Here is a 27,633-nt window from a genome sequence, read left to right as displayed (position 1 = left end):
GAATTGATTCAGAATCGGCCAGTTCCCTATCTCCTGTACTAAATCTCCAACACAGTGACTCTGGTTAGTTTCTGAGAATTCTTCATACTTTTTGCCAATAAAACTCAACCAGACAACATCCTGACCAATAGTGCAAGAGGGTTCCTTTTTCACCACCTTTCTTACCAATTCTGATTGTTTCCAGTCTTTTTGATATATGCCCTTCTTAGTGGCATGAGATGATCTGAGATATTTTTTCTTTCGTTTTCATCCTTGCAAGGGCAGGATAAAATTTGGCATATTAAATTTGATGTATTTTAATAAAATATTATGCACATATATTCATTACTAATATATATTCCACACCAATACATCAGTAAGAATTAATTTTTAAAACTCTACTCTAATAGGAATGTAAAATTATGTAAGAGCTATGTATAATGAATTCACAAAGAACAGGAAAGAAGAGGAAAAGAATTAAAATAGAACTGTCAAAGAACTATGAGAGGTTTCTAAACAGCAACACTGCAGGTTAACCTAGGGGATGTTCCACTCACTGTAGATGTAAACGTCCCAGTCTTTCTAAATTTTGGACAGAAACTAGGTCAACTTGGAGAGATAAAGCTAAGACATTTTGGCCTGTCTCTTTAGATTTAGGGTCGTTAGGGCCACAAGTAAGGAATTTCAAATGTATTTCCTTACTTCTTTTGAAACTTTAGTGTAGTGCTTCACATGTGAACAAGAAGTGAAAGGAATGTTTTTAAAATGAACTTTGATTATTTTGTGATGGTGACTCATTGCATGTAATCTCAGAGAAATGAATATAATCTACGAAGAATGTTAAAATGTTTCTGCATAAGAACTTTCACCAAATTTCTTTTTTAAAATTAATGAATTTACAAGTCAAGAGATTCCAATTAACATAAAATAACTTATTTATTTATGAAGATGTGTAGCCACATATATAATCAGGTACTTCAATAACAATTTGGTTGAAGAAGATTAAGTGATATCTAGGGGCAACTGTTAAGTGACTAACTCAGTACAAGCCAGATTTCTGATTCAGATTTCTGCATATTTTTATTTTGTTGTCAACTTTAAAACCAAAATTGGTTTAACCAAGTGCTTATTATAAATAACACCTTTCATTTCTCCTAAGAAAGCATTCATTTTCATTGAAATGAATTGAATTTTAAAATATTTGTCATGATGTTTCATCAGCATTAAGCACTTGCTGAGGAAACTTTTCCATTCAGTTCATGAGAAATAATAAAAGACAAGAGAATTACACATCTTTGGGTACTGAGTCTGCATAGGCAAATTTATTTCATATTTCCTAGAGCTTGGTTGACAATGTGATCATTGCAATTAACATAAAGTGACTGAAAACATTAATTCCACTTTGTGCTGTCTGAAATAATTTTAGAAAGTAAAAACCAATTTTCTGATTGATTTTTTTAGCAGAATAACTTTTAAAATATTCTGAATCAAATACCACTTGAGGGAGTTAAGAAATAATTCCAAAGTACTCCCACAAATCTGAATTTCTCTCAAAAAATTTATATGGAAAATGGCACAATATTTTAACAAATATTGTACTAAGTTTTATAAAATTTATACCTTTAAAATTACCATAAAATAAAATATATAATGATTTAATAAAAATAAGCTATACAGTTACTAGTTTGTCATTGTAAGATTCAGAGAGAAAATAATTGTTATTAATTTAAAATGTAAGCTGTATTATTTTTCTTATTACCATAAGATCTAGCATTTATCAGCTGTAAGCTCAGAATTTCAGTGCAATGAACTGCTAAGAATTGGAAGGTTCGTTAGGGATAAACTACTATGGAGACTAGAATAAGTGTGGAGGCAGAGGCAGTGTGGGTGGCTGGGGATAGAAAAATGTCACAGATAACTCTAATGATCACTTCGATGCTATGTTTATATATCATCCTACAAGATGACTGGTGTACACAATTGTATTTTTCTTGTTACTGGTTCTATTTCTACTTGATTTTTAATATTTTATTTTGGCATAGTGAAAAATAAAATAAAGGTTAACTTGTGTTTCAAAAATATGTCACTGCTTTCTTATATTTTTGACAGTTTTGTGTCACATTTCCCACGGTGAGAAATGTTTTTCTTCTTTTGGGAAGTTGAGCAGGGTCATACCACAATTGCTTGCCTCCTTTCTTTCCTCTTCCAGCCAGGTAACAGGCATGTGTGATGCTTCCCAGTACTCTTTTCTTGTTAGGCCATTTCTAAAGCTCTGTGACAGTTGTAGAACCAGTCAGTAAACATCTTATTTAAAGGAGAGTAACTTAGATTGTAACTTACATTCAAGATGAAGATGCTCGAAACCACAACAGAGGAAATGATGAGAGAAACTGAAGATAATTCAGTTATGATGGCTAACACCAATATAGTGCTAAACACCATATTGAACTCTCCCATCCCTCCATATGTGTGTGAGTGTGTGTGTGTGTGTGTTCATGTATAGAATATAGAACCTATGCTAAACACTCACTTAAACATCACATTTTAAAAATCAAACCAGGAAATAGAAGGTACAACAACAAAGTTTAAATATTTCAATCAATTTGTAGAGTGATAGTAACTATAGGATCAGACAAGAATGTACATGAAGACCTTACAGTAACATGTGAGCTGAATTCTTGTATTATTCACATTTTACCGATTAATACAGAAATAGGAGAGGGTTACATTTTGCAGAGTTCATGCAAATCATAGGTGACAAAACCAAGATTTAGATGGAGTGTTGTTCCACATTTTATGCTTTTAACCACTATACCAACTAGCAAATTCAGAATAGTAAAAAAATTTTCTTGGAACAATTGAAAAACAGAGATAAGAAAATAAAGAAAATATATTCTTCATTGCTTCAGAACATGCATAAGCAGGACCCAAGGTGCAAAAACAAAAAGGAGAAATAAAAGCTTTGGCTTCCCTTTTGATGGTCACATTTTGGTGAAAGAGTGACCAAAGATGGATCACCTACCAGACAGTCTAACTAGGCCAAACTTTCTTTTTGTCCAGAGATTTTGTGAGACAGGAATGAATGTTACCAAGGCATTCTCATGCATAGTTCTTTATTGGAGAAATGATGAGATGTGATATAAGAAGTAAAGAGAGGAATAATCGGTCATAAGCAACTTTTATTGATAAACGTTATTGACATTTCTGATTTTACCAAAAAGGATATTACAACATATCTTGGTTCAAAGGTCCTAATGCAGACTTGAATAAACTTATAAACTTGGCTAACTGAAAATTATACACAATGACGTTTCAAGTTAAAATTTTGATACGACTTCTATTTACACTTTTAGAAAAATAATGAAAGAAGCAAGGGGTATAGTGACAGTACAGCAGGTAGGTAATTGTCTTGCACTCAGTCAATACAGGTTCAATCACTAGCAACAATATGATCCTCCAAGTTAGCCCAGAGTAATCCCTGGGTGCAAAGAAACATTAAGGATATTTGGGTTAAGTTTTTTAATTCTTATTATTTTTTTCCTAATCTCATTCACTAAAAATTTTTATTGTAGGCAATTCTTATGCAAGAAGCTCAACGTAATTAAATGTGCAGGATGAAAAGATGGCACAGGCACTGCTGGTACCCCCGGGACCTGAAAGCTTCCGACTTTTTACTAGAGAATCTCTTGCTGCTATTGAAAAACGAGCTGCAGAAGAGAAAGCCAAGAAGCCTACTAAAAAAGAACAAGACAATGATGATGAGAACAAACCAAAGCCCAACAGTGACTTGGAAGCTGGAAAAAACCTTCCTTTTATCTATGGAGACATACCTCCAGCGATGGTGTCAGAGCCCTTGGAGGACCTGGACCCATACTATATCAATAAGAAAGTAAGATTTGATTTTATACTTCTGAAACTATGGCTAAATGATATTTTATATGTTCCATGATACTACTACACCCTCAACTTTAATAGACTTTTCTATGGCTCACATAAATATTGCTTTGTAATTTTCCTGTTAATAAGGATTTTGTAATATATTTCTATTTTCATGTATTTTTATTGTGAACATATTTATAACATAATATAATACAATATTTTCATATACGCTATTATAAATAGAAATATTTATAGGAAGTAACTAGTTTAGACACCTTGAAAGAAATTTAAAAATGAGCATGTTATATATATACAATTTGACAGCGATTGATTCAGAGACAATTAAAACTGACACTAACAAAGCAAATTATCTGTTGTTGACATATTTATATGATGAATAAGACTGAGAACTAAGCAAAAGAAAAGCTATGAAATGATGTATTTCCAATTTATCAGTTTTTACTGACTTGATAATGGATTTGTGTTTTAATGGGCATATGAGTAATCTTATACTTAGTGTTTTCCTATAGGAATATTATATATTGAGAAGCATTTCTTTCAGTCAGTCAGTTTGATCTTATGGTTCACTAACTGAGAGTCTGATAGAAAACTTTTCTTAACTTTGTTTAATTTGGAAGGCTAGATTCTTGAACACTAATTTATTGTTAAAACATAACCAAGAGGAAAGTTGTCCAGAACAAAAAACAAAAAAAATTAGCCTCTCAAGGTTTATGTATAAATATATATATATGCATATGATTTAGATCTACAGTTATAACTGTGTCTTACTGTGAACATAACTATGGAGAATTAGTTAATTCCATAGTGAAGTCCACCGTACAATTTTTTATAAGAAACAAAAAGTGTGAATAATTCTGTTTCAAGTATTTTAGTGTTTGATGACCAAAATTTATGTCTCATAATCAGAAGAATAAAACAGCTCTAAGTGAAAACTAAAATTCATCAATATCACCATGAATTGATAGCTAAGGATTTTAATTAAGCTAGTAAATTACTTCATTTAAATGAATCAGTCCTTTTCAAAAGAGTAGCAGCCTACATTTTAATTTTATTGGACAGAAGTGACTAAAGGAATGACAATGATGTCTTCTGTCATGGAACTGACGCTGTTTGCTAGAGCTCTAATGGGGTCATTTCAAAGTTAGATTGTATGCATATCACTTGAGGCTTTTATTAATACAGTCTATGGACCATGGAGATAGCTCAAAGTGCTGGAGTGCATGGTTTGTGGTGCTACATGGTCCCCAAGTAATACTAAGTATGCCTCTCTTCTTCCAAAATAGAAAAGAAATATTAAAACACAATTCAGATTCCACATATCTGGGGTGAGAATGTACATTTCTCACAAGCCTTTGAGTAAGTTTTATATTGCTATTACATGGACCACACTTTGAATATCAGAGTTTAAATTACTTTAAAGTCAAGGAAAAAAGATATATAGTATTTTATTTTTCCTTTCAATTAATTTCATGAAAGGTAGCTTTAATATCAATTCATATACTTCTACAAATATTTAATTCCAGTTTTTATTATAAAATCAATAAAGACATTTTTTCAAAAATTGGATACTCTGGGGGAAGCATTCATTTCCATGAGTTTTTTGACTATATCTCGCCACTGCCTTCGGGCTTGTAGGGTTTCCTCTGATAGGTCTGCTGTGAATCTAAGGGATGCTCCTTTGTATGTGATTTCCTTCTTTGCTCTTGCTGCTTGCAGTATTGTGTCTCTATCGGCAGTATCGATCATTCTAAGTATGATATGTCTTGGAGTGTTTTTGTTGGGGTCTCTTTTAGCTGGCACCCTTCGGGCTCCTTGAACCTGAATGGCTGCATTGTGCAGCTCTGGGAAGTTTTCAGCAATGATTTGTTTGACGGTGTTTTTTTCGTTGGGATTGTTTCCCTGAGGTTCAGGTAGTCCCATAATTCTAATATTGTTCCTCTTGGAGTCATCTGCTAGGACTCTGATTCTCTGTAGAGCCATTTTGAGGTCCCTTGCCAGTGTTTGTTGTTGCGTGTTGGCTTGTTGCAGCTGATCTTCTAGGTCACTGATTCTCTCTTCAGCTGCGGTCATTCTATTTTTAAGAGAAGAAACTGTTTTTTTTTATTTTCTATTTTTAAAAATATTTTTATTTTTTTTTTATTTTTTTTATTTTTTTTTTTATTTTATTTTTTTTTTAAATTTTATTTTTTTATTTTATTTCTATTTTTAAAAATATTCTATTTTTAAGAGAAGAAACATACTCTACCCGGCTAAACTCTCCCTCAAAATCGAAGGAACAGTACATTATTTTATAGATAAACAGCAGCTCAGGAACTTCATAGACTCAAAACCAAACCTAAAGCAAGGCCTAAAGGGGCTACTATAAGAAAAGACAAACCCTACAACCACAACACAACCCTACAACCACAACACACCCGCACAGAAACATGACACAAAACCCCATAACCATTCTCTCTCTCAATGTCAACGGTCTAAATTCACCAGTTAAGAGACACAGAGTGGCAAAATGGATACAGAGACAGAACCCAACATTCTGCTGCCTACAAGAAACTCACCTCAACAGCCAGAGCAAACACAGACTCAAAGTCAAAGGATGGAATACAATCCTGCAAGCAAACAACTCCCTCAAAAAAGCTGGGGTGGCCATACTAGTATCTGACAACATTAATTTCACCTTGAAAAAGATTAGAAGGGACAGTGAAGGCTATTTTCTCTTCATCAAGGGATACGTACAACAGGAAGAAATCACACTCTTAAATGTATACGCACCTAATGAGGGAACAGCTAAATATTTAAAACAACTACTAACAGATTTTAAGGAGGACATCACTACCAACACAATAGTACTTGGAGACTTCAACATCGCCTTATCACCTCTGGATAGATCAACACGAACAAAACCCAGCAAGGAATTATTGGCTTTGAAAGAAGTAATAGAAGAGAAAGGGCTTATGGACTTATACAGGGCTTTACACCCCAAAAAGAAAGAATACACATTCTTCTCCAGTGCGCACGGAACATTTTCCAAAATAGACCATGTGCTAGGACACAAAACACACCTCAACAGAATCAAGAAGATAGAAATAGTATCAGCCATCTTTTCAGACCATGATGCACTGAGGATAGAAGTGAATCACACACAGACACGGAGAACCAAATCAAACACCTGGAAATTAAACAACTCGATGCTGAACAATGAGTGGGTCAGGAACGAAGTCAAGGATGAAATCAAAAGATACCTGGAAACAAATGAGAATGAAGACACAAACTACCAGAACTTATGGGATGCAGCGAAAGCTGTATTAAGGGGAAAATTTATAGCTCTGCAAGCCTATCTTAAGTCGATAGAAACGATGCACATAAACAATTTGACCTCACAGCTCAAGACCTTAGAAAAGGATCAACAGAAAGAGCCTAAATCAGGCAGAAGGAAAGAGATCATAAAACTTAGAGCAGAAATCAACGACATGGAAAACAAAGAAACAATCCGAAAGATCAATGAAACCAAGAGCTGGTTCTTCGAGAAAATAAATAAGATAGATAAACCACTAGCAACACTCACAAAGAAACAGAGAGAGAGAACCCTAATAAACCGAATCAGAAATAAGAATGGGGATATCACAACAGAAACTAAAGAAATTCAAGAGATCATCAGAGACTACTTTGAAAGTCTCTATGCCACGAAACACGAGAACCTAGAAGAAATGGATAAATTCCTGGATCTCTACCATCTCCCAAAGCTGAATCAAGAAGATATAGAGTACCTGAATAGACCCATTCACATCAAGGAAATTGAAACTGTAATCAAAAGTCTTCCCAAAAACAAAAGCCCAGGCCCAGATGGATTTACTAGCGAATTTTTCCAAACATTTAAAGAGGACCTATTGCCAATTCTTCTCAAGCTTTTCCAGGAAATTGAAAAAACAGAAACTCTCCCAAACAGCTTCTATGAAGCCCATATCTCTCTAATACCAAAAGGAAACAAAGACACCACAAGAAAAGAAAACTACAGGCCAATATCCCTGATGAACACGGATGCGAAGATTCTCAACAAAATACTAGCCAATAGAATACAACAACTCATCAAAAAGATCATACATCATGACCAAGTAGGATTCATCCCAGGGATGCAAGGGTGGTTCAACATTCGGAAATCAATCAACATAATCCATCATATCAACAAAAGAAAAGATAAAAATCATATGATCATATCAATAGACGCAGAGAAAGCTTTTGACAAGATCCAGCACCCATTCATGATGAAAACCCTTGCCAAAATGGGGATAGAGGGGACTTTCCTCAATATAGTTAAAGCCATCTACCACAAACCTACAGCAAACATCATCCTCAATGGGGAAAAACTGAGACCCTTCCCCCTAAGGTCAGGGACGAGACAAGGATGCCCACTCTCTCCACTACTGTTCAATATAGTACTGGAAGTACTTGCAATAGCGATTAGGCAAGAAAAAGATATTAAGGGCATCCAGATAGGGAAAGAAGAAATTAAGCTCTCACTATTCGCAGATGACATGATACTATACTTAGAGAACCCTAAAACCTCTACCAAGAAACTCCTAGAAACAATAGGCTTGTATAGTAAAGTGGCAGGCTATAAAATCAATACCCAAAAATCCATGGCATTCCTATACGCAAATAGTGAAAGAGAAGCAAGTGACATCAAGAAAACAATCCCATTCACAATTGTGCCCCAGAAAATCAAGTATCTAGGAATCAGCTTAACTAAGGAAGTAAAGGACCTGTACAAGGAAAACTACAAAACGCTACTTCAGGAAATAAAAGAGGACACGAGGAAATGGAAAAATATCCCCTGTTCATGGATGGGGAGAATCAACATCATCAAAATGGCAATACTTCCCAAAGCACTATACAAATTCAATGCAATCCCTATAAGGATACCCATGACATTCTTCAAAGAAATGGAGCAAACACTCCTGAAATTTATATGGAACAATAAGCCCCCGCGAATAGCTAAAGCAATTCTTGGGAAAAAGAAAATGGGAGGAATCAACCTCCCTAACCTCAAACTCTACTACAAGGCAGTAATAATTAAAACAGCATGGTACTGGAACAAAAGCAGAGCTGCAGACCAATGGAACAGAGTTGAATATACTGACATTTCCTCCCAAACATATAATCATCTAATTTTTGATAAGGGGGCAAGAAAAGTGAAATGGAGCAGGGAAAGCCTCTTCAACAAACTGTGCTGGCAAAATTGGACGGCTACATGCAAAAAAGTGGGCTCAGATCTCTGCCTAACACCATGCACAAAAGTAAGATCAAAATGGATTTATGACCTCAACATCAGACCAGAATCCATAATGTTTATTGAAGACAAAGTCGGCAAAACTCTCCATGATATTGAAGCTAATGGTATCTTCAAAGATGTCACGCCACTGGCTGAGCAAGTGAAAACAGAGATAGACAAATGGGACTATCTTAAACTAAGAAGCTTCTGCACCTCCAAAGAAACAGTGACCAAAATACAAAGACAGCCTACAGAATGGGAAAGGATATTCACCAAGTACACATCCGACAAGGGGTTGATATCAAGGATATACAAGGTACTGGTTAAACTCCACAAGAAGAAATCACCCAACCCCATCAAAAAATGGGGTGAGGAAATGAACAGAAACTTTCGCAAAGAAGAAATTCGAATGGCAAAAAGGCACATGAGAAAATGCTCTACATCACTAATCATCAGAGAGATGCAGATCAAAACCACAATGAGATATCATTTCACACCACAGAGACTGGCCCACATCCACAAGAACAAAAGCAACCGGTGCTGGCGCGGATGTGGCGAGAAAGGGACCCTCCTTCACTGCTGGTGGGAATGCCGGCTGGTCCAACCCTTTTGGAAAACAGTATGGACGACTCTCAAAAAATTAGAATTTGATCTGCCATTTGACCCAGCTATAGCACTCCTGGGAATATATCCCAGAGAGGCAAAAAGGTATAGTCAAAGTGACATCTGCAATTGTTTGTTCATTGCAGCACTCTTTACAATAGCCAGAATCTGGAAAAAACCTGAGTGCCCAAGAACAGATGACTGGTTAAAGAAACTTTGGTACATTTACACAATGGAGTACTATGTAGCTGTTAGAAAAGATGAAGTTATGAAATTTACATACAAGTGGTACTACATGGAAAGTATCATGTTAAGCGAAATGAGTCAGAAAGAGCGGGATAGACACAGAAAGATTGTATTCATCTGGGGAACATAAAGCAACAAAAAGTGAGAGTGACACACAGGAATGGCTGAGATTAGTACCAGGAATTTTGCTCCATGAATGGAAGGCCAGCCACAGGCTCTAGGTGAAAAGGAAGCTCAGATAGAGAAGAGATTACCAAATGAAGGGTGTTGTGAGGGCCCTCCCAGGGTGGGAGAAGCATGCTAAAAGTAGTCGATAGACCAAACATGATTGCCACTCAAAGCCTCTCTTGCAAAACACAGTACCCAAAAGAAGAGAGAGAGAACAAGGGGGAATACCCTGCCACAGAGGCAGGATGGGACGGGGGGGGGGGGGGGGGATGAGGGGGGGGATGCTGGGACCCATGGGGATGGATGACGGGCACTGGTGGAGGTATGGGGACTTGATCATTGTATAACTGAAACCCAAGCACAAAATTTGTAAGCCTATAACTGTACCTCATGGTTTTTCACTAATAAAAAAAAAATAAATTAAAAAAAAAAAAATTGGATACTCTGTTAATATAAAGTGATGACAATGACAAATCCCCTAAGAAATGGAAAACTTTTTTTCAGTAAACCACAGTATCAAGATATAAACTGTATACTTGGAATTGTATGCTTTCAAGAAAGAGGTATATTAAAAAATAAATGATAAAATTATGTGGAAAAAAAGAGAACAGCAAACACAAATGTCATCATTTTCTTGAGGAGTTGGGTCTTTAGTATTAGAATTGAAAGTTTATTACTCCATAGGTCAATCACTTCACTGGGGAGAGGAAACTGAATGATTGCTGAGATGTCATTAAAATCTGCATTATTTGATTGCATTGACATGTTTGAACTCCATCCTCAGGAAAATAAAAAAAACTGCTTTACTTGTCATTTGTTTTCCCATTGATCTGATTAAAGGAAATTATACACTGGTGATTGTATAGCAACTATTTCAGCCCAAGTGACAATCATATATTATTGCAAGCAAACAAAACATATTCAAATATTATATGTCAGATTTTCAAGTTGGTTAATGTGAATTTGCACTAGAAAATAGAATTCTCCCTCACAATGTCACTTTTTTATTGTCTCTAGTCTGGAAACCAAACTTGGGTTTTGATTTAATGGCCACAACCCATATTGGGAGACATCTCGAAAGTCTCCTCAATGTAGTCTGCATGTGTCTGTAAATATGAAGTCTCAGGAGTTAAAGAGTCAGTACAGAGGGTAGGGGGCACATGCTGACTTGGGTTTAATTCCCAGCAGCCAATCTGATCCCCCAAGCACTATGTGGCGTGATCCCTGAAGACAGAGCTAGGAGTAAGCCCTGAGTACAGATCGGAGTTACATTGAAATAACAAATTACACACACACACACACACACACACACACACACACACACACAATACATACATGTCTATAGTTATGAAAAAAAAGGTAGTTTTTGATATTTGGATAGGAAATGATAGAAGTTCTCGTTTTAAAATAGGATAAGAAGCTTGTGTTACTTGTATGAAATAATGCAGATGAAAGACATTTTGAAACTGTAAAACATTATTACCCTACATGAATTAATGATGCATTTCACATACCCACTTTAATAAAATGAGCATTATCACAATGATTTTAATGGCATTTAGGCTAACCAGATAATAATTTTAAAACAATTATTAATAAAAATAGTTAACAATTTTTGGCATACTTTTATTTATCTTACTTATTAATTTTGGTTTAGGGAGCCACTCCCAGAAGTGCTCAAAGCTTACTCCTGACTCTGTACTCAATGATAACTTCTAATGGTGCTTGGGGACCATATGGGGTGCCAGGAATTGAATCTGGGTCAGCAGTGTGTATGTCCCGTGCCCAACCTGCTGTGCTATCTCTTCAGCCCCAGTGTTTATACTTCTAAAAGTCTTCACACTCATAACTAATTTCACATTCAAAGAACGATTAAGGTGGGTGCTGTTAGCTTTATTACATGTTGGCGAAGCAAGTTCCAGAGTGAATTAGTAGCTTGCCCAAGGTCACTAGGTTCAGGATTTAAATCCATGCAATACAGCTCCAAAGTCAGAACCACTAAGCCCTAAATAAATCATATTAATTATTATAGTATCAATCCACCAACAGTCTGACTTTCCCTCCACCATTGTCCCCATTTTCCCAATCACCTCCCAAACCTGTCCCTTTGCAGGTGCAAAATAATTTATATTTCTTATCACAACAAATGTCTAATGGCATTATTAAAAACAGTTTCAGTGAAAGAACATTTTTGAAAATTGTTTTATCTCACCGTGGGGTCATAAAGTCCTTACCTGAGTTTTCACAAAGCTATTTGTTGCTAGTTGAGGCTTCTGTGTTATTATTTTTGTTTATTGAGTTCAGTTGACTTCTACATTACTTTTCTATCTAATTTGGTGTTCTAATACTAGGATGTTAGTATTGTGGAATTTTTGTGGTTTCCATGACCTCCAGGGTCTGTAGAACATGCCAATGGATGAGTTGACATAGGGATATGGGATATAGATGTGTTTGTTGGGACTTATGGAAGTATGGGGTATTTGGTGCAGGGAAGCAGGGTGGAGGAGGATGGCTGGAAGAAGTCTGCCTGCCCACACTCCGAAAAGACACCAGAGTTTTCACCCTGAAATCAGTGTACCTGCAAGTTTTGGTTGGTTTGGCCTCTGCAAAGACTTGTCATGAAGCAGTGAAGTGAAGTCTTTGACATAACAGTAGTTGTGGAGTGTGGATGCAGCTGCCAGGTCTTTAGCAGGAGAAGGACTTGGCCCATCCCACTTCTGATGGTGCCCCAGAGTTTTCAGCCTAAGACCTAGCAGGGTAGGAAGGACTTGGCTTATCCCAATCCTGATGACACACCAGAGTTTTCAGCCAGAGACTGGTGGACCCATGAACTTTAACAGCTTATCTTGCATCTCCTCAAAGATTTAGTTGAGTCTGAAAAGCAGGACTGATGAGATTGAATTTTCTAATCAATGCAGTTCTATTTAGAGATATAAAGCTAAATCTTACTTTAATAAAAATTTTGTGAACCTATAAGTTGTATATTTATTTGGAAAAAAACAAGAAAATTCCTGAGTGGACAACAAATAGATTGACGCTCTTTTAGCTATAACACTCATTGCTTACTAGCAGTAGTGATATTTTTGAAGTTATATTATTGCTTTGTGACAAGATTCTGAAAAGTTTCCCTTCTGCAATTATATATTCTCCTCTCAGGTAATTTTTATCTTTTCTATGTCCCTCAAAGATATCAGAGCCCCAGAATTAAAATGTCATTCTTATAATGCTTCCAGTATACATAAAATTAATATGTTATCTCCATTCTTTGTTACTTCTTTTAAATAGGTGCCACTATTTGTGGTACTTCTGGAGAAGAGAGTCACATCAGTGTCACATCCGATAGTAGTGGGTATCAAACTCATGGCCATGAAAGCTAGACTTGTGCTTAATCACCTCATTATTTCTTTCAGGCTCCCTCATGTATTTTGAACTCAAGGTTTACTCTGTGTCAAGTGGTTTTCTCCAGAAATAAACTTGGATTTTTCTCTTTGAGGCTATCTCTGTTGCAGAATTTATAAGTTCAAGGAAGATGCCCATTGGCATGCCATTTTATATGATACAGTTAGTATCATAAGAGCTAATCTTACAAGAAAAACAAAGGAATTTATGTTGAAAAGAACAGTTCGTTCCTGCCCACTTGCTCTTGGAGATTTTCCAAATAAAATCCACACCTAATACTACATATTGCAATGGATTTTCCAGGAAAGTTCCTCTCCAAAACATGAACAAAAGGACTTAAAATTATTGTGAACTTTTAAATGTTACTGCTATCTAGATTGTTTTACTCATATTATATTATCTAATCCTTCAGATTCCATAAAATTCTTTAATATGTTTGTACTTTAACTACAGTCTTTTCAATGTTTATTGCCAATTGTGGGTAATCTTATTGCCAGTAAGGAACAATCAATTTGCCCTCTTCATTAGCTTATTCAAAGTTATGAAGTGTAGTTAATGAAAAATAATTGGTTAAATAATCTTTGGCTCTATGTTACTGAATACAAAAAAGATGTACAGAGTAATTGTTTCCTCTGCTCTTTATAATCACAATATAAATATTTCTTTCTAACTATTCAAACAGAGTATGTTGTCAGTTAACATAAACATGTGGTATATAGGCTTTAGGTAATAAGGAAAACATATTATTAAGTGAATGGATACATAAAATAAATGTCTTAAATATCAATAACATTTTAAAGGTAAACCTACGTTTAATTAAAACAAGTAGTTATTTGCAAACCAGGCTATTAAATATGGTAAAAAAATTGGAAAAAATGTAGATATGGGTCCTTTATACTCAAATGATTTATAAAATTGTTTAACCTAGTAGAGTGAATGCTACATTTAAATTACTGCTTGACTATAATTACAAGCAACACCCCAAAGTGTACACTCAGACTTACTGATAAAGCCAAATAGGCAGTGATGCAAAAGTATTGTGGTTTATGAACAGGCTGAATAAAGTGATTTTGAATGCTAAGGACGCTCTCAGAATGTATGAATTTTCACCCTTTTGACTACATATTATAATGAACTGAAAATTGTAAAAATGTAGTTATGCTTGTGAGTCCTCCAAGAATTATATTCATTTGGCCTTGAACAGGCACCAAATAATGGTGACTTTTTGCCAGTGGATATCAATATGCAAATAGGACAAAGAATCTCTGTTTCTAAAAGTGGTTCATTGAAGGTTAAATCTTATTGTCAAGGCTAAACAAAAGGGGGTTTATGTTAGATGTCTTTCTTCTTCTGGCATTCTATGTCACTCATTTTTGTAGTCAGGGAAAGGAACTAACAAGCTATGAGTGACATCAGCAAGGAGTTTGAATTAACTGGATTACAGTTACTTTGGTGGGAAAGCATAAGAAATGATCCTAGAGAGAGGTGGTAGGTAATTATAGGGTAATCTAGCTTTAAAGCTAATTTGTTGAGGATTAGCTTTGATTGATTACAGTCATAGGAAATTTAGTTGTGAAGTGTCCTTTGAAATGACATATGTCATTTGAATTCTCAATCACACTATTCCTTCTCAGTATTACCAATTGGCTGATAGAACCTGACAAAATTAGATTGTTCAGGCTATTTACACAGTTTAGAGTATGTCAACTACCAAAAGGAAGATAGCCTTCATAAACAATGGAGTTATACTATTTGCCAAAATTTTTTACAAACATCATTTAAATATTATTGTATGCAAAGAAAAGTTCCCAGAGATCGAGATAGATGTTAAGAGAATTTGAGTCCTAATGTTACCTTACTTTGTAAAAATTTTATGTAAGTTCATCAGTTTTATCAGGAAGTTGGGATCTTAAAGACAGATTAGATAATAATGACTCATATTTTTAGTTGTGAGTTTATGCTACTTTAGAGAAGAAATATCTAATATTGTTATTAGTAGAGTATGCCAAATAGACAAAAAAGTTTAAACAAATTAGGTCTAAAGTTCTTCATGTATGTAAATACTTTAATAAACCATATGTCTAATTTTTTCTTATATTTTCTTTTTCAGACTTTTATAGTATTGAATAAAGGGAAGGCAATTTTCCGATTCAGTGCCACCTCTGCCTTGTACATTTTAACTCCACTAAACCCTGTTAGAAAAATTGCTATTAAGATTTTGGTACATTCATATCCTTTTTTGTATGAACTGTCTAATCTATATTCTTATTGATTTTGCAGAGAATATAATTCACTAATATACATACCTATATATATATAAACACCCTTTGAGATTAATGTTTTCATTACTGTTTGATTTATTCTCCTTTGTTTTCTAATATTTATGATAAGATATTATGTAAATGACTTGTGATTCTAAAATTACAAATGCAGTCTTGATAGTGAATGTTGAAAGGAATGTGAAAGTATTGTGATAATAAAAGGAAATGCAGTGATAAAAGGAACAACTGCCTTTTTATATTCTTGTAGCCCTAAATTAGTTCATACATAGCCACTGTTGAAGAATAAAATTTATTGTGGTTAGTATTATTATTTATATTAGCAAATATTCAAGCTTTTGTGCTTTAAAATATATGTTGTGACTTCATTCTCTCTTCTTTGAGAAGCTTTGCTAAATTCTCACCTTGTGTCTTTGGTAATATAGTTGGTAATATATCTTAAATTTTTATTAAATTTAAGTTATTTATAATGATAGTTAAAAGTGTATTTCAGGAGCTGTACTCTAGATTATGTATTTTATAAGGACAGAGTCAAAAACGGCTATGTAAGCATTAAATGAGAAACAAAATACTTATGAGAATTTTGACTACAGATGAGTCATAAAGCAGCAGTAAACTTTTGAAATATATTTAAACTCTATTCTACATTTTCATGTTAAAACTAATTATATATAAAAATTAAATACATATTCAAAATAATGATAATATTCTTATAATGAAGTCATGATTGAGATCCCAAGAGAAAATATTATAGCAAATTATTAGAGAGGCTTCAAGGTGGTGTTATCTCTTTAATCATGGTGTGAACTAGATACACGAGACTAGGTGACACATTAAATTCACTTACAAAAGTCAGAAGTTGAGATAAAAGCCTAGAAAATGCTATTAAGATATCAGCAAAAAATTATAAATCTTTCTTTTTATTACTTTTGTAATTCCAAAGGAACAAGTTAGATCAATATGAGACTACCAGAAAATACTAATTACTGTACAATTTTCAATTTCTAGCCTCTTTGCATAGCCTAGAGATTCTCAGACTTTTTATATTACATTTCTTGTTTGTCAGACAGTGAAATTTTAAATTTTTTATATTTCGTTGCAACTTTTACACTCTATGTTACACTGTAAGTCTAATGAAGGAAGGCCTTTTGAAAATATTTTCAAAATTTTTCAAATAAAATACAAAAAATTTCAAGAAAGACTTTTGATATGGAAATGCACTCTTAAATTCTCTAGTAATCTCTTTACCATTATGGTCTGATGTACTATTTCCACTTTTTTAAGTCAGGCTAAGCACTTCTAAGAAAAAAACATTGTATCCGCTGATTGGAAAACAAATTCCCAATATGTTACTATTAAACTTAGCAAAAAGTAATATAAAATGGAAAAAGACTGGAGAGAAGGAGAAGACTGTCTGCTACAACACATGCAGAAGCCTCAGGTCTGATTCCCAGCACCTCCAAAAGGTGGGGGGAGGCGGGGAGGGAGAGAGAGAGACACAGAAAGAGATAGAGACAAAGAGACAGAAAGAGACAGAGACAGAGACAGAGAGAACTAAGAATATTTGACAGCCTTCAAAACTTTTTAAAATTAATGTGTCTATTATCTGTTTAAAATAATAATACTGATATCGCAGGTAACTTTCATTGGTGAATTGGTATTGTTGTTTTGGATCACTTGTAAATGGTCACAATATGTACTTATATTTTTTCCTTAACAATAATCTACTTTATTCAGCATGCTTATTATGTGCACTATTTTGACCAACTGTGTATTTATGACCTTGAGTAACCCTCCAGACTGGACAAAGAATGTAGAGTAAGTAGAAATGACTTTTTTAAATTAGAAATGCACTCTTAAAATCTCCAGTGATCTCTACCATTATGGTCTGATGTGTGGTTTCCACTTCTTACCAGTATGGTCTGATGTAGGATTTACACTTTTTTTTTAAGTCAGACTGAGTTCTAAGAAAAAACATTATTTCTATGATATGAAAGAAGATAAGGGAAGTTCTTTGAGGGAGTATTTCTTTGGTAAAGTAAATATTTTTTCAGAAAATTATTCACGATAGTATCTAAGAAAACTTATAAATAATCTATACTAACTGGTAAATTAAAATAACTTTAATCTAAAAATTAATATTCAGGGGCTAGAGTGATAGCACAGCTGGTAGGGAGCTTGCCTGGCATGTGGTCAACCTGGGTTCAATTCCCAGCATCCCATATAGTTCCCCAAGCACCACCAGGAGTGATTCCTGAGTGCAGAGCCAGGAGTAACCCCTGAGCATCGCCCCATGTGACCCAAAACAAACAAACAAACAAACAAACAAAAACAATAAAAATTAATATTCAGGCTTGCTCTTCAAGCTTGTATTCTCTCGTGAACATGTATTTCCTTGCTTGTCTCTCTGTTTCTTTGCTTGTTATTTTCACACTAGAGAAGCCTCTGTTCTCTTGAAAATGCACTAATTCCTTTCTCTCCCCTCACATCTTTCTAAATCATTGTCACTGTCCTCCATTGTTCATCGATTTGCTCGAGCGGGCCCAGTAACATTGTGAGACTTGTTACTGTGTTTGGAATATCGAATACGTCACGAGTGGCTTGCCAGGCTTTGCCATGTGGGCGAGATATAAATAAGTTTTAATAAAACTATCTTGTTTTACTAAAACATTCACCATCACTGTCCTGCTGTTGTTCATTGATTACTCAAGCGGGCCCAGTAACATCTTCATTTTGAGACTTGTTGTTACTGTGTTTGGCATATCAAATACGTCACGGGGAGCTTGCCAGGCTTTGCCCTGCAGGCGAAATACTCTCAGTAGCTTGCTGGGCTCTCCAAGAGGGGCAGAGGAATTGAATCCAGGTCTGTCAGGTCGTTCGCGTGCAAGGCAAACGCCCTACCACTGTGCTATTGCTCCAGCCCACCAAAACATTAAATGAATAAAAATTAAGATTCAATCACAGTTGCACATTTTAGATAAGTTCAATGACCAATTGACTAATGAACAAAGTAATTTTATTCTAGTATTAATATTATTATGTTTTCATAAAATAGATACAGACATTTATATGAGATATTTGGGTTACATATTATATTGTGATATCAAGAAAATACATTTAAGTAAACACAGCATTATTTAGGTGTTTAAGTTATATTAAGAACTATAATTTAGGGAACAAAGAGAACCAATACTCCCCCACCACACACACACACACACACACACACACACACACACACACCTCTTCGAGAATCACCAGAGCATAGCCCTGGAGGCTCTGAATCACCAACAGCTGTCACCATGGTGGTTCCCAAGCATCACCAGGTATAGCCCTGGAGGCCTCCAGCACCACAGGTTCTAAATAGCATCTCACCCTCATCTTAAGTCCATCACACTGGATCAAGGGGGTGAATAGCTTAGTACTGTTGAGGGTGGTTCCCAGTTCACCCCAGTTGTTTTTGATATGCTAAAAACAGTAACAACAAGTCTCACAATGGAGACATTACTGGTGCCCACTCGAGCAAATCGATGATCAACGGGATGATAGTAATAGTGATAGTGATATATATAATTTTATTATTTAGTCACTATATGCATATTAAAATACAGGATATGTATTTATTAAAAACAAACCAAAAATCATAAACAACTTAAGAGGATGTTACAAAAAAACTGAGCTTAAAAATAATTCAGCTTAAGAAGAAAACATGGGGGCTGGGGAGATAGCACAGCAGGTAGGGAGTTTGCATGCACGCAGCCAACCCTGGTTCGATTCCCATCATCTCATATGGTCTCCTGAGCACCAAGAGTAATTCCTGAGTACAGAACCAGGAGTAACCCCTGAGCATTGCTGGGTCTGACCCAAAAAGCAAAAAAAAAAAAAAAAGAAAAAAAAAAAAAGAAGAAGAAGAAGAAAACATGATTTAGGAGAGATGGTTAAAACATGAAAGTTTATAATTAGAACATGAACAGCAATAGCATTATCGCATTATCAATAACGTGATACTGATCTACTTAAGTCTCTACAGACAACCAAAATCTCAGATTCCTCACTTCTTTCTTGAGATGAAGGTGATGGTGACACACATGTTGTCATCAAAATAAAGCATTTGGTTCCTTATTTTAATAAAGAAAAAGACTTTTTGTTCTTGAAAAAACTACACTGGCACATTAGTCCTTTATTGCATTTGAGTATCCGCCACTGGTTTTGTGTGTGTGTGTGTGTGTGTGTGTGTGTGTGTGTGTGTGTGTGTGCGCGTTTGCGTCTTTGGATAACACCCGGCGATGCTCAGGGGTCACTCCTGTTCCTTCACTCAGGGATCACTACTGTGCTCGGGGACCATATGGGATACTGGATTCAAATCCAGGTTGGCCTTGTTCAAGGCAAATGGCCTACCCACTGTGCTCCAGACCCTGTTATTTTTTCTGTGCTACTATTCTGCTTCTTGTTTCATTGCGAAGGATATTCTATTTGAGTTTGAGGGTAAAATGCCTCTGGTTATTTTAAAAGCATTAACATTCTAGACAAAAGTGCATTAATTAAAACAATCTCTCTATCATAAAACTTTTTCTAATTTTTCAATAATAATGAGGTTATTTATGACAAATTAATGTTCTTTCTAAGTGAAGTAGTTTTTTTTTACATTATATAAGCTATTTATAGTATTACACAATGACCAAGTACAAATGATTTAACCTAATTTTAACTAATAGTAGCACATAATGTGAGCTTGGAGGTTCAGGTATTTGTTTATCTCTAAATTTTGGTAGCACTGTCTATCCGTTGTTCATTGATTTCCTCGAGCAGGCCAAGTAACGTCTCCATTGTGAGACTTGTTGTTACTGTGTTTGGCATATCAAATACGTCATGGGTAGCTTACCAGGCTTTGCCGTGCAGGCAAAATACTCTTGGTAGCTTGCTGAGCTCTTCAAGAGAGGTGGAGAAATCGAACCCAGCTCGGCCAGGCTGGTGGCTTGCAAAGCAAATGCCCTACCGCTGTGTGCACAAATATTCAAAGCAGAATAACAAATTAAAATTTTTGTGAAGTTTAATAGTGATGATTTGACTGAGCAGTTTAAAAACTCTATGTTTGAAAGCCTATATTCTGTATTAGATATGTTCCTCTAAAATATATACAGATATGTTCCTCTAGAAAATATACTAAGCAACAAGAAATTTGAATAGGATACTAAATGAACTCAAAATACTGACTCTACAAATGCTTATCGAGGTAGCTTTGTGTCTAGTGAAGTTGATTTGGGCTAGTCTTTGTAGTATTACTAAATTTAAAGTCAGTTTTGGTGTTTAACTTAGCCCTCACCTGTGTTGTATTTCAAAGTGTTTTGGCCATCTTGCTATTAATAAAAACAGAACATGAAAATAGTTTGTTTATTCTTTTTTATTTGGCTAGTAGAAATTTTTTTATGTAGTTTGTGTTCTACTTTGTTCAGATAGTATTGCTGCATCAATAAGACACACAAAACATTATTGAAAAACCTAAATCATTAAACAAGGCTTTTTTTCTTTTGTAAACTATCCATTTTTATTTTCTTCTTGTTTATTAAGTATTTTTCTAGATATTTAAAAAAGTGAATACTAGAAATTAATGGCTTGCACCATAATTTCTAATATTTTTAAAAAACTGAAGACTGAGTCTTTTTCAGAGCATAAAACATAAATACATAAAGTGGGAAAAAATTAGACATGCCTTTGACTGTTCTTGGATAAGAATAAGAGTTAATTTCTTTTCTTTTCCCTTCAGATATTTGTGTTCCCTTAGGAAATAAATGCATCAATAATATGTAAATTCACCAATAGCTTTTCACCTCCCTCTTACTTTGGTTTAAAATTCTAAAATTCTTTTTTTAATTTTTTTATTTTTATTAGTGAAACACCATGAGGTACAGTTGTAGACTTACAAATTTTTGTGCTTGGGTTTCAATTATACAATGATCAAATACCCATCCCTCCACCAGTGCCCATTTTCCACCACCACGGGTCCCAGTATCCCTCCCACCCCTTATCCCCCCATATTCTATCTTGCCTCTGTGGCAGGGCATTCTCTTTTGTTCTCTCTTTCCTTTTGGATGTTGTGGCTTGCAAAAGAGGCATTGAGTGGCAATCATGTTTGGTCTATAGTCTTCTTTTAGCATGCTTCTCCCATCCTGGGAGGATCCTCCCAGCACCCTTTATTTGGTGCTCCCTTTTCTATCTGAGCTCCCTTTTCCCCTAGCATGTGTGGCTGGCCTCCAAGTCATGGCCTCCTGGTACTAATCCTGGTCACTCTTGGGTATTAGTCTCCTATTTTAAACAAGGCATTTTAGGGGGGAAATACTAGTTCTTATTTTAGCCCCTTATTCAGATTTGTAAGATTAATTAAGAAAGTATAATCTTTGATAAATAGAAATAAAAAATAGTTATAAAAAAACTGTGATTGTCACAAAAGTATAGTATTTGCTATGTGTTAAACATTTAATAGTTACAATTAAATTCATAATAATGTTTTATGTTTTTTCATAGGTACACATTCACTGGGATCTATACCTTTGAGTCACTTATAAAAATTTTGGCAAGAGGGTTTTGCTTAGAAGATTTTACATTCCTTCGTGATCCATGGAATTGGCTGGATTTCAGTGTCATTGTGATGGCGTGAGTATTTTTAAAAATCTGTTAATATTAGAAAAATGAAAATGCAATATAAGCCAGGTTGCTGTAAAATACTTTAAATGGAGAGTTTTTCTTATAGTTAAATTAATTATATACCTAATCTATGAAATAATCCTGTACTTTTCTTTTATTTAAATCTTCCAAGACTTTTCTCAGTAAAACCATTTAAAGTAGCATACTAATTTTTTAGATTATGTAGAGACACTTTATATTTTAATGCTATTTTAAAAGGCATATTTTAAAATTTAATCTATGCTTCATGTATGTTAAGAATACTTAATAAATACTCAAGGTAAACATCTAGTGAATGATCAATAAAGGGAATTATTTTTTGTCATATATTTTTCAATTACATCAAAGTGAGGTTATTTATTAACTATAACTTAATATCACCAACTGCGCTTTGATTAAATTTGCAAACAAGCTTGTTCATGTAAGTGACAGTTTGCTCGAGGTAAAGGTAAAGGCCCTCCCGTTGATCGTCGATTTGCTCAAGCGGGCCCAGTAACGTCTCCATTGGAGACTTTGTTGTTACTGTGTCTGGCATATCGAATACTCTCGGTAGCTTGCTGGGCTCTCCGAGTAAGTGACAATAACCTTGAAATAAAGCAACAAGATTTTATTCCTTCAAAGTAGGTTTCATCATATGGTACTCTGCTCTCTGTAACAATTACATTTGTTAAACTCAAGGGGCTCTTATGCCAAGCCCAGTTTTAATTCTTTAGTATAAATGTTGCAAAAGCCATCAGTAATTCTGATTTAATCCTACAGGTATGTAACAGAATTTGTAAGCCTAGGCAATGTTTCAGCTCTTCGAACTTTCAGAGTCTTGAGAGCTCTGAAAACTATTTCTGTAATTCCAGGTAAGAAGAAACTGGTATAAGCTGGTAGACCCCTTATATATCAACTTTTCTTGTGTGTTATTGTGTTTGTGTGTGAACTCCCTATTACAGATATGTGACAGAGTTTGTGGACCTGGGCAATGTCTCAGCATTGAGAACATTCAGAGTTCTCCGAGCACTGAAAACCATTTCAGTCATTCCAGGTGAGAAGTAGGTTAAACACCGAGGCTGACTTTAAATGAGCTGTAGTAATACTAAGGTGAAAATCACACTTGCTTTTATTTTTTTCTTGCTTTTTATTCTTGTTTTCACATTCAGTAATACCAAGTGACATTTTGATGAAACTTAGTTGTTAAAATTTCAGAAGTTAAATGCTTATTCATAAAGTCAGCCTTTGAGTTTAACAGAAAATTGCATGAGATTTTTATTAAAAAAGAAAAAAATTCTAGTTCTGTGTCCTATCTTTTGCATTGATTTAATATAAAGTTTTTTCTTTTATATTGAAAAAACTTTGCTACTCTGGCTTTACTGATTTGGATTTTGCCTAATTTGAAAATGGGTCTCCTTTAAAGAGGAAAAGATAATTTTTGTTGGATAGCATGCAAATAGTACGAGATTTTTATGATTTTAAATTTAATTCCTCCTGTAAATCGTTGCTACTTGGAAGTCTGTGTAAGAAATAAGTTGCTGGGATACAGCCTGATGAAATACAAAATCTGAAATGAAAACAGCTGCAAGTTTGTCTTTGCCTGTTTATGTGTTGAAGCATGTTAAACAACACACAGGTTTCTTCCTGCCTTGATACTTTAAAGCTTTCATCTGAGCTGCCTGAAAGCACACTGTTCATAAACAAAATCTCTCTTCACCCATTTCCCAAACCATCTGGCCATCCATTAAGCTTTGGTGTCCTAAGAGCCCAGCAATTGTTTGTGGGGAAAGAGAATAAGAAGACATTGTGGCCCTGGAGCAGTCTTTCTTAGCTTACCTATGGTTCTCTCTCAGGTTTAAAGACCATCGTGGGGGCCCTGATTCAGTCCGTGAAGAAGCTCTCTGATGTCATGATCCTGACCGTGTTCTGTCTGAGCGTGTTTGCTCTAATTGGTCTGCAGCTGTTTATGGGCAACCTGCGGAATAAATGTTTGCAATGGCCCCCAAGTGATTCGGCTTTTGAAACTAACACCACTTCCTATTTTAATGGCACAGCGGATTCAAATGGAACATTTGTTAATGTGACAATGACCACCTTTAACTGGAAGGATTACATTGCTGATGACAGTAAGAAATATTGCTCTATTGTTAATCCTAATAGTTCTGAATGAATTTTTTAAATAGTTTTATAGTAGTTAAGAAACCGCATAATGTATGGTGAATTCTTGATGATCAGATAAGAAAATTCCATCAAATATACGATTAGTTTATAGAACATATTTCCTTTTTTATGTTGCTAATCATATTTTTATACAATAACACTGTTAATACCACAAAAGTTCTCAAAGTTTAGAAATGGTGTTTTATTTTACATTGTGGTCTTTAGAAATGCAAACTTGAAACCACAATCAGGTACCACATAGCAACCAGTAGAATGACGATTATCCAAAAATTATAAGAATAGTATCATTGAGAATAGAGAGATATTAGAAGCCTTATGTGCTCTCAAAAGGAAAATGAAATGGTATAGCCTTTTTGGAAAACAGGATGATGGCTATTCAAAAAAATGAAGCATGGCTTTTTTTTTTATAATCATCAATTGAACTTCTAGGTCTATAAATAGAATATCTGAAAGCATCAAGTTGACAAGATCATTTGTACATCCATGTTCATAGGAGCAGTAATGATAATAGTTGAAAGGTGGAAAAAATTCTAATGTTCATTGACTAAAAAAATCATGGTTAAATAAAATGTAGCATATCGTCACAACAAAAAAGAATTCAGTTGTTTCAACAAAGACAGCAATTGTTGAGGGAGATAGCTGAAAGGAACTGTAAAGGGTATTAATGAGGCCCTGTGGTAAGTTCCCTTGAATTTTCAACTAAAAACAGTTGACACTGTGGGTGCGAAGCCACTTTGGACATATATTTTATTGTTATACATTTTTGAAATATCTGATGTAGTCAAATTCTCATATGTTCCTAATGTTAATAGGATTGATATCAAATGAAATCATATACTCTTTATATTAACAGGTCACTTTTATGTGTTAGAAGGACAAAAGGACCCTTTACTCTGTGGAAATGGCTCAGATGCAGGGTAAGGAACATATTTAATTATTTAAATATCAAAATCTCATTTAAAAAAGCAGATAGAAAAATATATATACAAGAATAGTTTACATTCGGTCACAGAGTGGCACCAACTACTTAGGGAGTACCTTCTCTGTCTTACAGGCATACTAATGGCCCTAAATTCACAGCTGCTAAAATTATTCCTTTGAAAGGACTAGAGTTGTAGGTCCACAGTAAAACACATGCCTTGTATGCATAGACTTGGGCTCAGTTCTTGTGGCCAGAAGAAAAACAATGAAAAAGCAAGAACCTTTCTTTTGAGTGATTCTTTTTGATTCATATGGATAATGTGTTGATGGGATGAGATTTGCTGTGGCTGGAATGAAATATAGATTACTGCCTGGTCTTAACACTCCAGGTCCATTTTTAAAGTTGCTTTGAGAAATGAAAGCATTCTTGAAATAGCATAAAAGTCTGAGTGCAAGGAAGTCAAGGTTTAGACTTTCCAGAAGTGTGTCCAAATTTGAGTCTGCATATTTTTGATAACATTCTATAATAATCATCATACTACTTACACGCATAACAAGATTTTTCAATACTATTGTAAATTTAATTTTAATTTAGAGAAGAGAAAGATTTTTTTCTCCCAGCTTTTATTGTTTTAACATTTTAACAAAAGATTCCCCCAAAGTTTAAAAAACCTTTGAAAAATATACAGTTTTATATTATTTACATACATGAATGTAGGTTCCAATATCATACAAACATTGCTATGTTAAAAACAGTGTGAAGGCCTGGCATAATGCACTGCCTGTTGGACGGTCCAGTGGCCATGCTTCCTAGTCTACATCACTCATCCTGACACATAAACTTGGTACCTGAGAGGTTGGGAAACTACTAAATAGGAAACAATATCTTCTACTTTCAGCTTCTCATTTTCTTTATTTTTCTTTTTTTTTAATTTTTATAACTGAAACACCATGAGGTACAGCTGTAGATTTACAAATTTTTGTGCTTGGGTTTCGATTATACAATGATCAAGTATCCATCCCTCCACCAGTGCCCATTTTCCACCACCATGGATCCCAGTATCCCTCCCACACCCATTCCCCCATCCCAACCTGCCTCTGTGGCAGGGCATTCCCTTTTGTTATCTCTCTCCTTTTGGGTGCTGTGGTCTGAAAAAGAGGCATTGAGTGGCAATCATGTTCAGTCCATAGTCTACTTTCAACATGTATCTCCCCTCTTGGGAGGATCCTCCAAACATCCTTTATTTGGTGCTCCCTTCTCTATCTGAGCTGCCCTTTCCCCTAGAGTGCCCGGCTGCCCTCTAAGCCATGGAGTAATCCTCCTGGTACTGATCTCAGCTATTCTTGAGTATTAATCTCCTATTTTGTTACTTTATGTCCCCCAGATGAATGCAATCTTTTTATGTCTATTCGTCTCTTTCTCAATCATTTCGCTTAACAGCTTCTCATTTTCAAGACACTGCATTTTTAAACCTCTTTATCAACCACAACTAAGCTAACCGTTACTGTCAATACCCTAAGCGATCAAATATTAACAATGAGAACCATAAATGTGCACACAAATCTAAAAATCAAACAAAAAATTGCATAGCCAAGCTCTGGGATGTATCTTTAAGCCCAAAAAATACCGTAGTACTTTGTAAACAACCTAAATTCTACTGAAGGAGAAATGGCAACTCTTGTGAGAAGAGAAAGATTTTTTAACCAATAAATAGCAAAAGGAAATAATTCTCAGACCATACACATAAAATATATTTTAGTCAACTTAAAAAATGGGATATGGAACATATCAAGCTGTTTTCAAGAGGTAAATGGATGCAAAAATCATAGAATATAAATAAAATAAAATAGTATTCAGTGATAAAAAATAAAATAAAATACAATGGCCAGGATCCAGAGACTATAACACCAAGCTCCCGGAAGAGAACAAACCAGAGTCTCCTACCCCATGCCTGACTGTCCTCACTAGGTCCCGACAGCTGAAGACCTCCAAGACCCAACCAAAGCCATGCCGAGACCACTCTCCACATGCTT

At 34.9% G+C, this 27,633-nt stretch overlaps 1 protein-coding gene across 6 annotated transcripts in view; it reads left to right on the top strand.

Moving 5' to 3' along the window:
- Positions 1–27,633, top strand: part of LOC130019812 (sodium channel protein type 3 subunit alpha) — a 137,567-nt gene that overhangs the window by 25,509 nt on the left and 84,425 nt on the right. For 4 of the 6 annotated variants that reach the window (XM_056110487.1, XM_056110486.1, XM_056110485.1 and 1 more), the window contains exons 2-8: positions 3,552–3,868; positions 15,672–15,790; positions 17,569–17,658; positions 22,360–22,488; positions 23,460–23,551; positions 24,351–24,623; positions 25,532–25,595. In XM_056110487.1, coding sequence (XP_055966462.1) covers positions 3,602–3,868; positions 15,672–15,790; positions 17,569–17,658; positions 22,360–22,488; positions 23,460–23,551; positions 24,351–24,623; positions 25,532–25,595 — 1,034 coding nt within the window. In that variant the 5' untranslated portion in view covers positions 3,552–3,601. Of the gene's footprint in view, positions 1–3,551; positions 3,869–15,671; positions 15,791–17,568; positions 17,659–22,359; positions 22,489–23,277; positions 23,370–23,459; positions 23,552–24,350; positions 24,624–25,531; positions 25,596–27,633 lie in introns of all 6 variants that reach the window. The other 2 variants (XM_056110488.1, XM_056110484.1) reach the window with 1 other exon arrangement.

Source organism: Sorex fumeus, unplaced genomic scaffold (genome assembly GCF_029834395.1).
Source record: "Sorex fumeus unplaced genomic scaffold, SorFum_2.1 ptg000009l, whole genome shotgun sequence".
In the NCBI taxonomy this organism is placed as follows: Eukaryota; Metazoa; Chordata; class Mammalia; order Eulipotyphla; family Soricidae; genus Sorex; species Sorex fumeus.
This window is presented reverse-complemented; position numbering and strand designations above follow the sequence as displayed.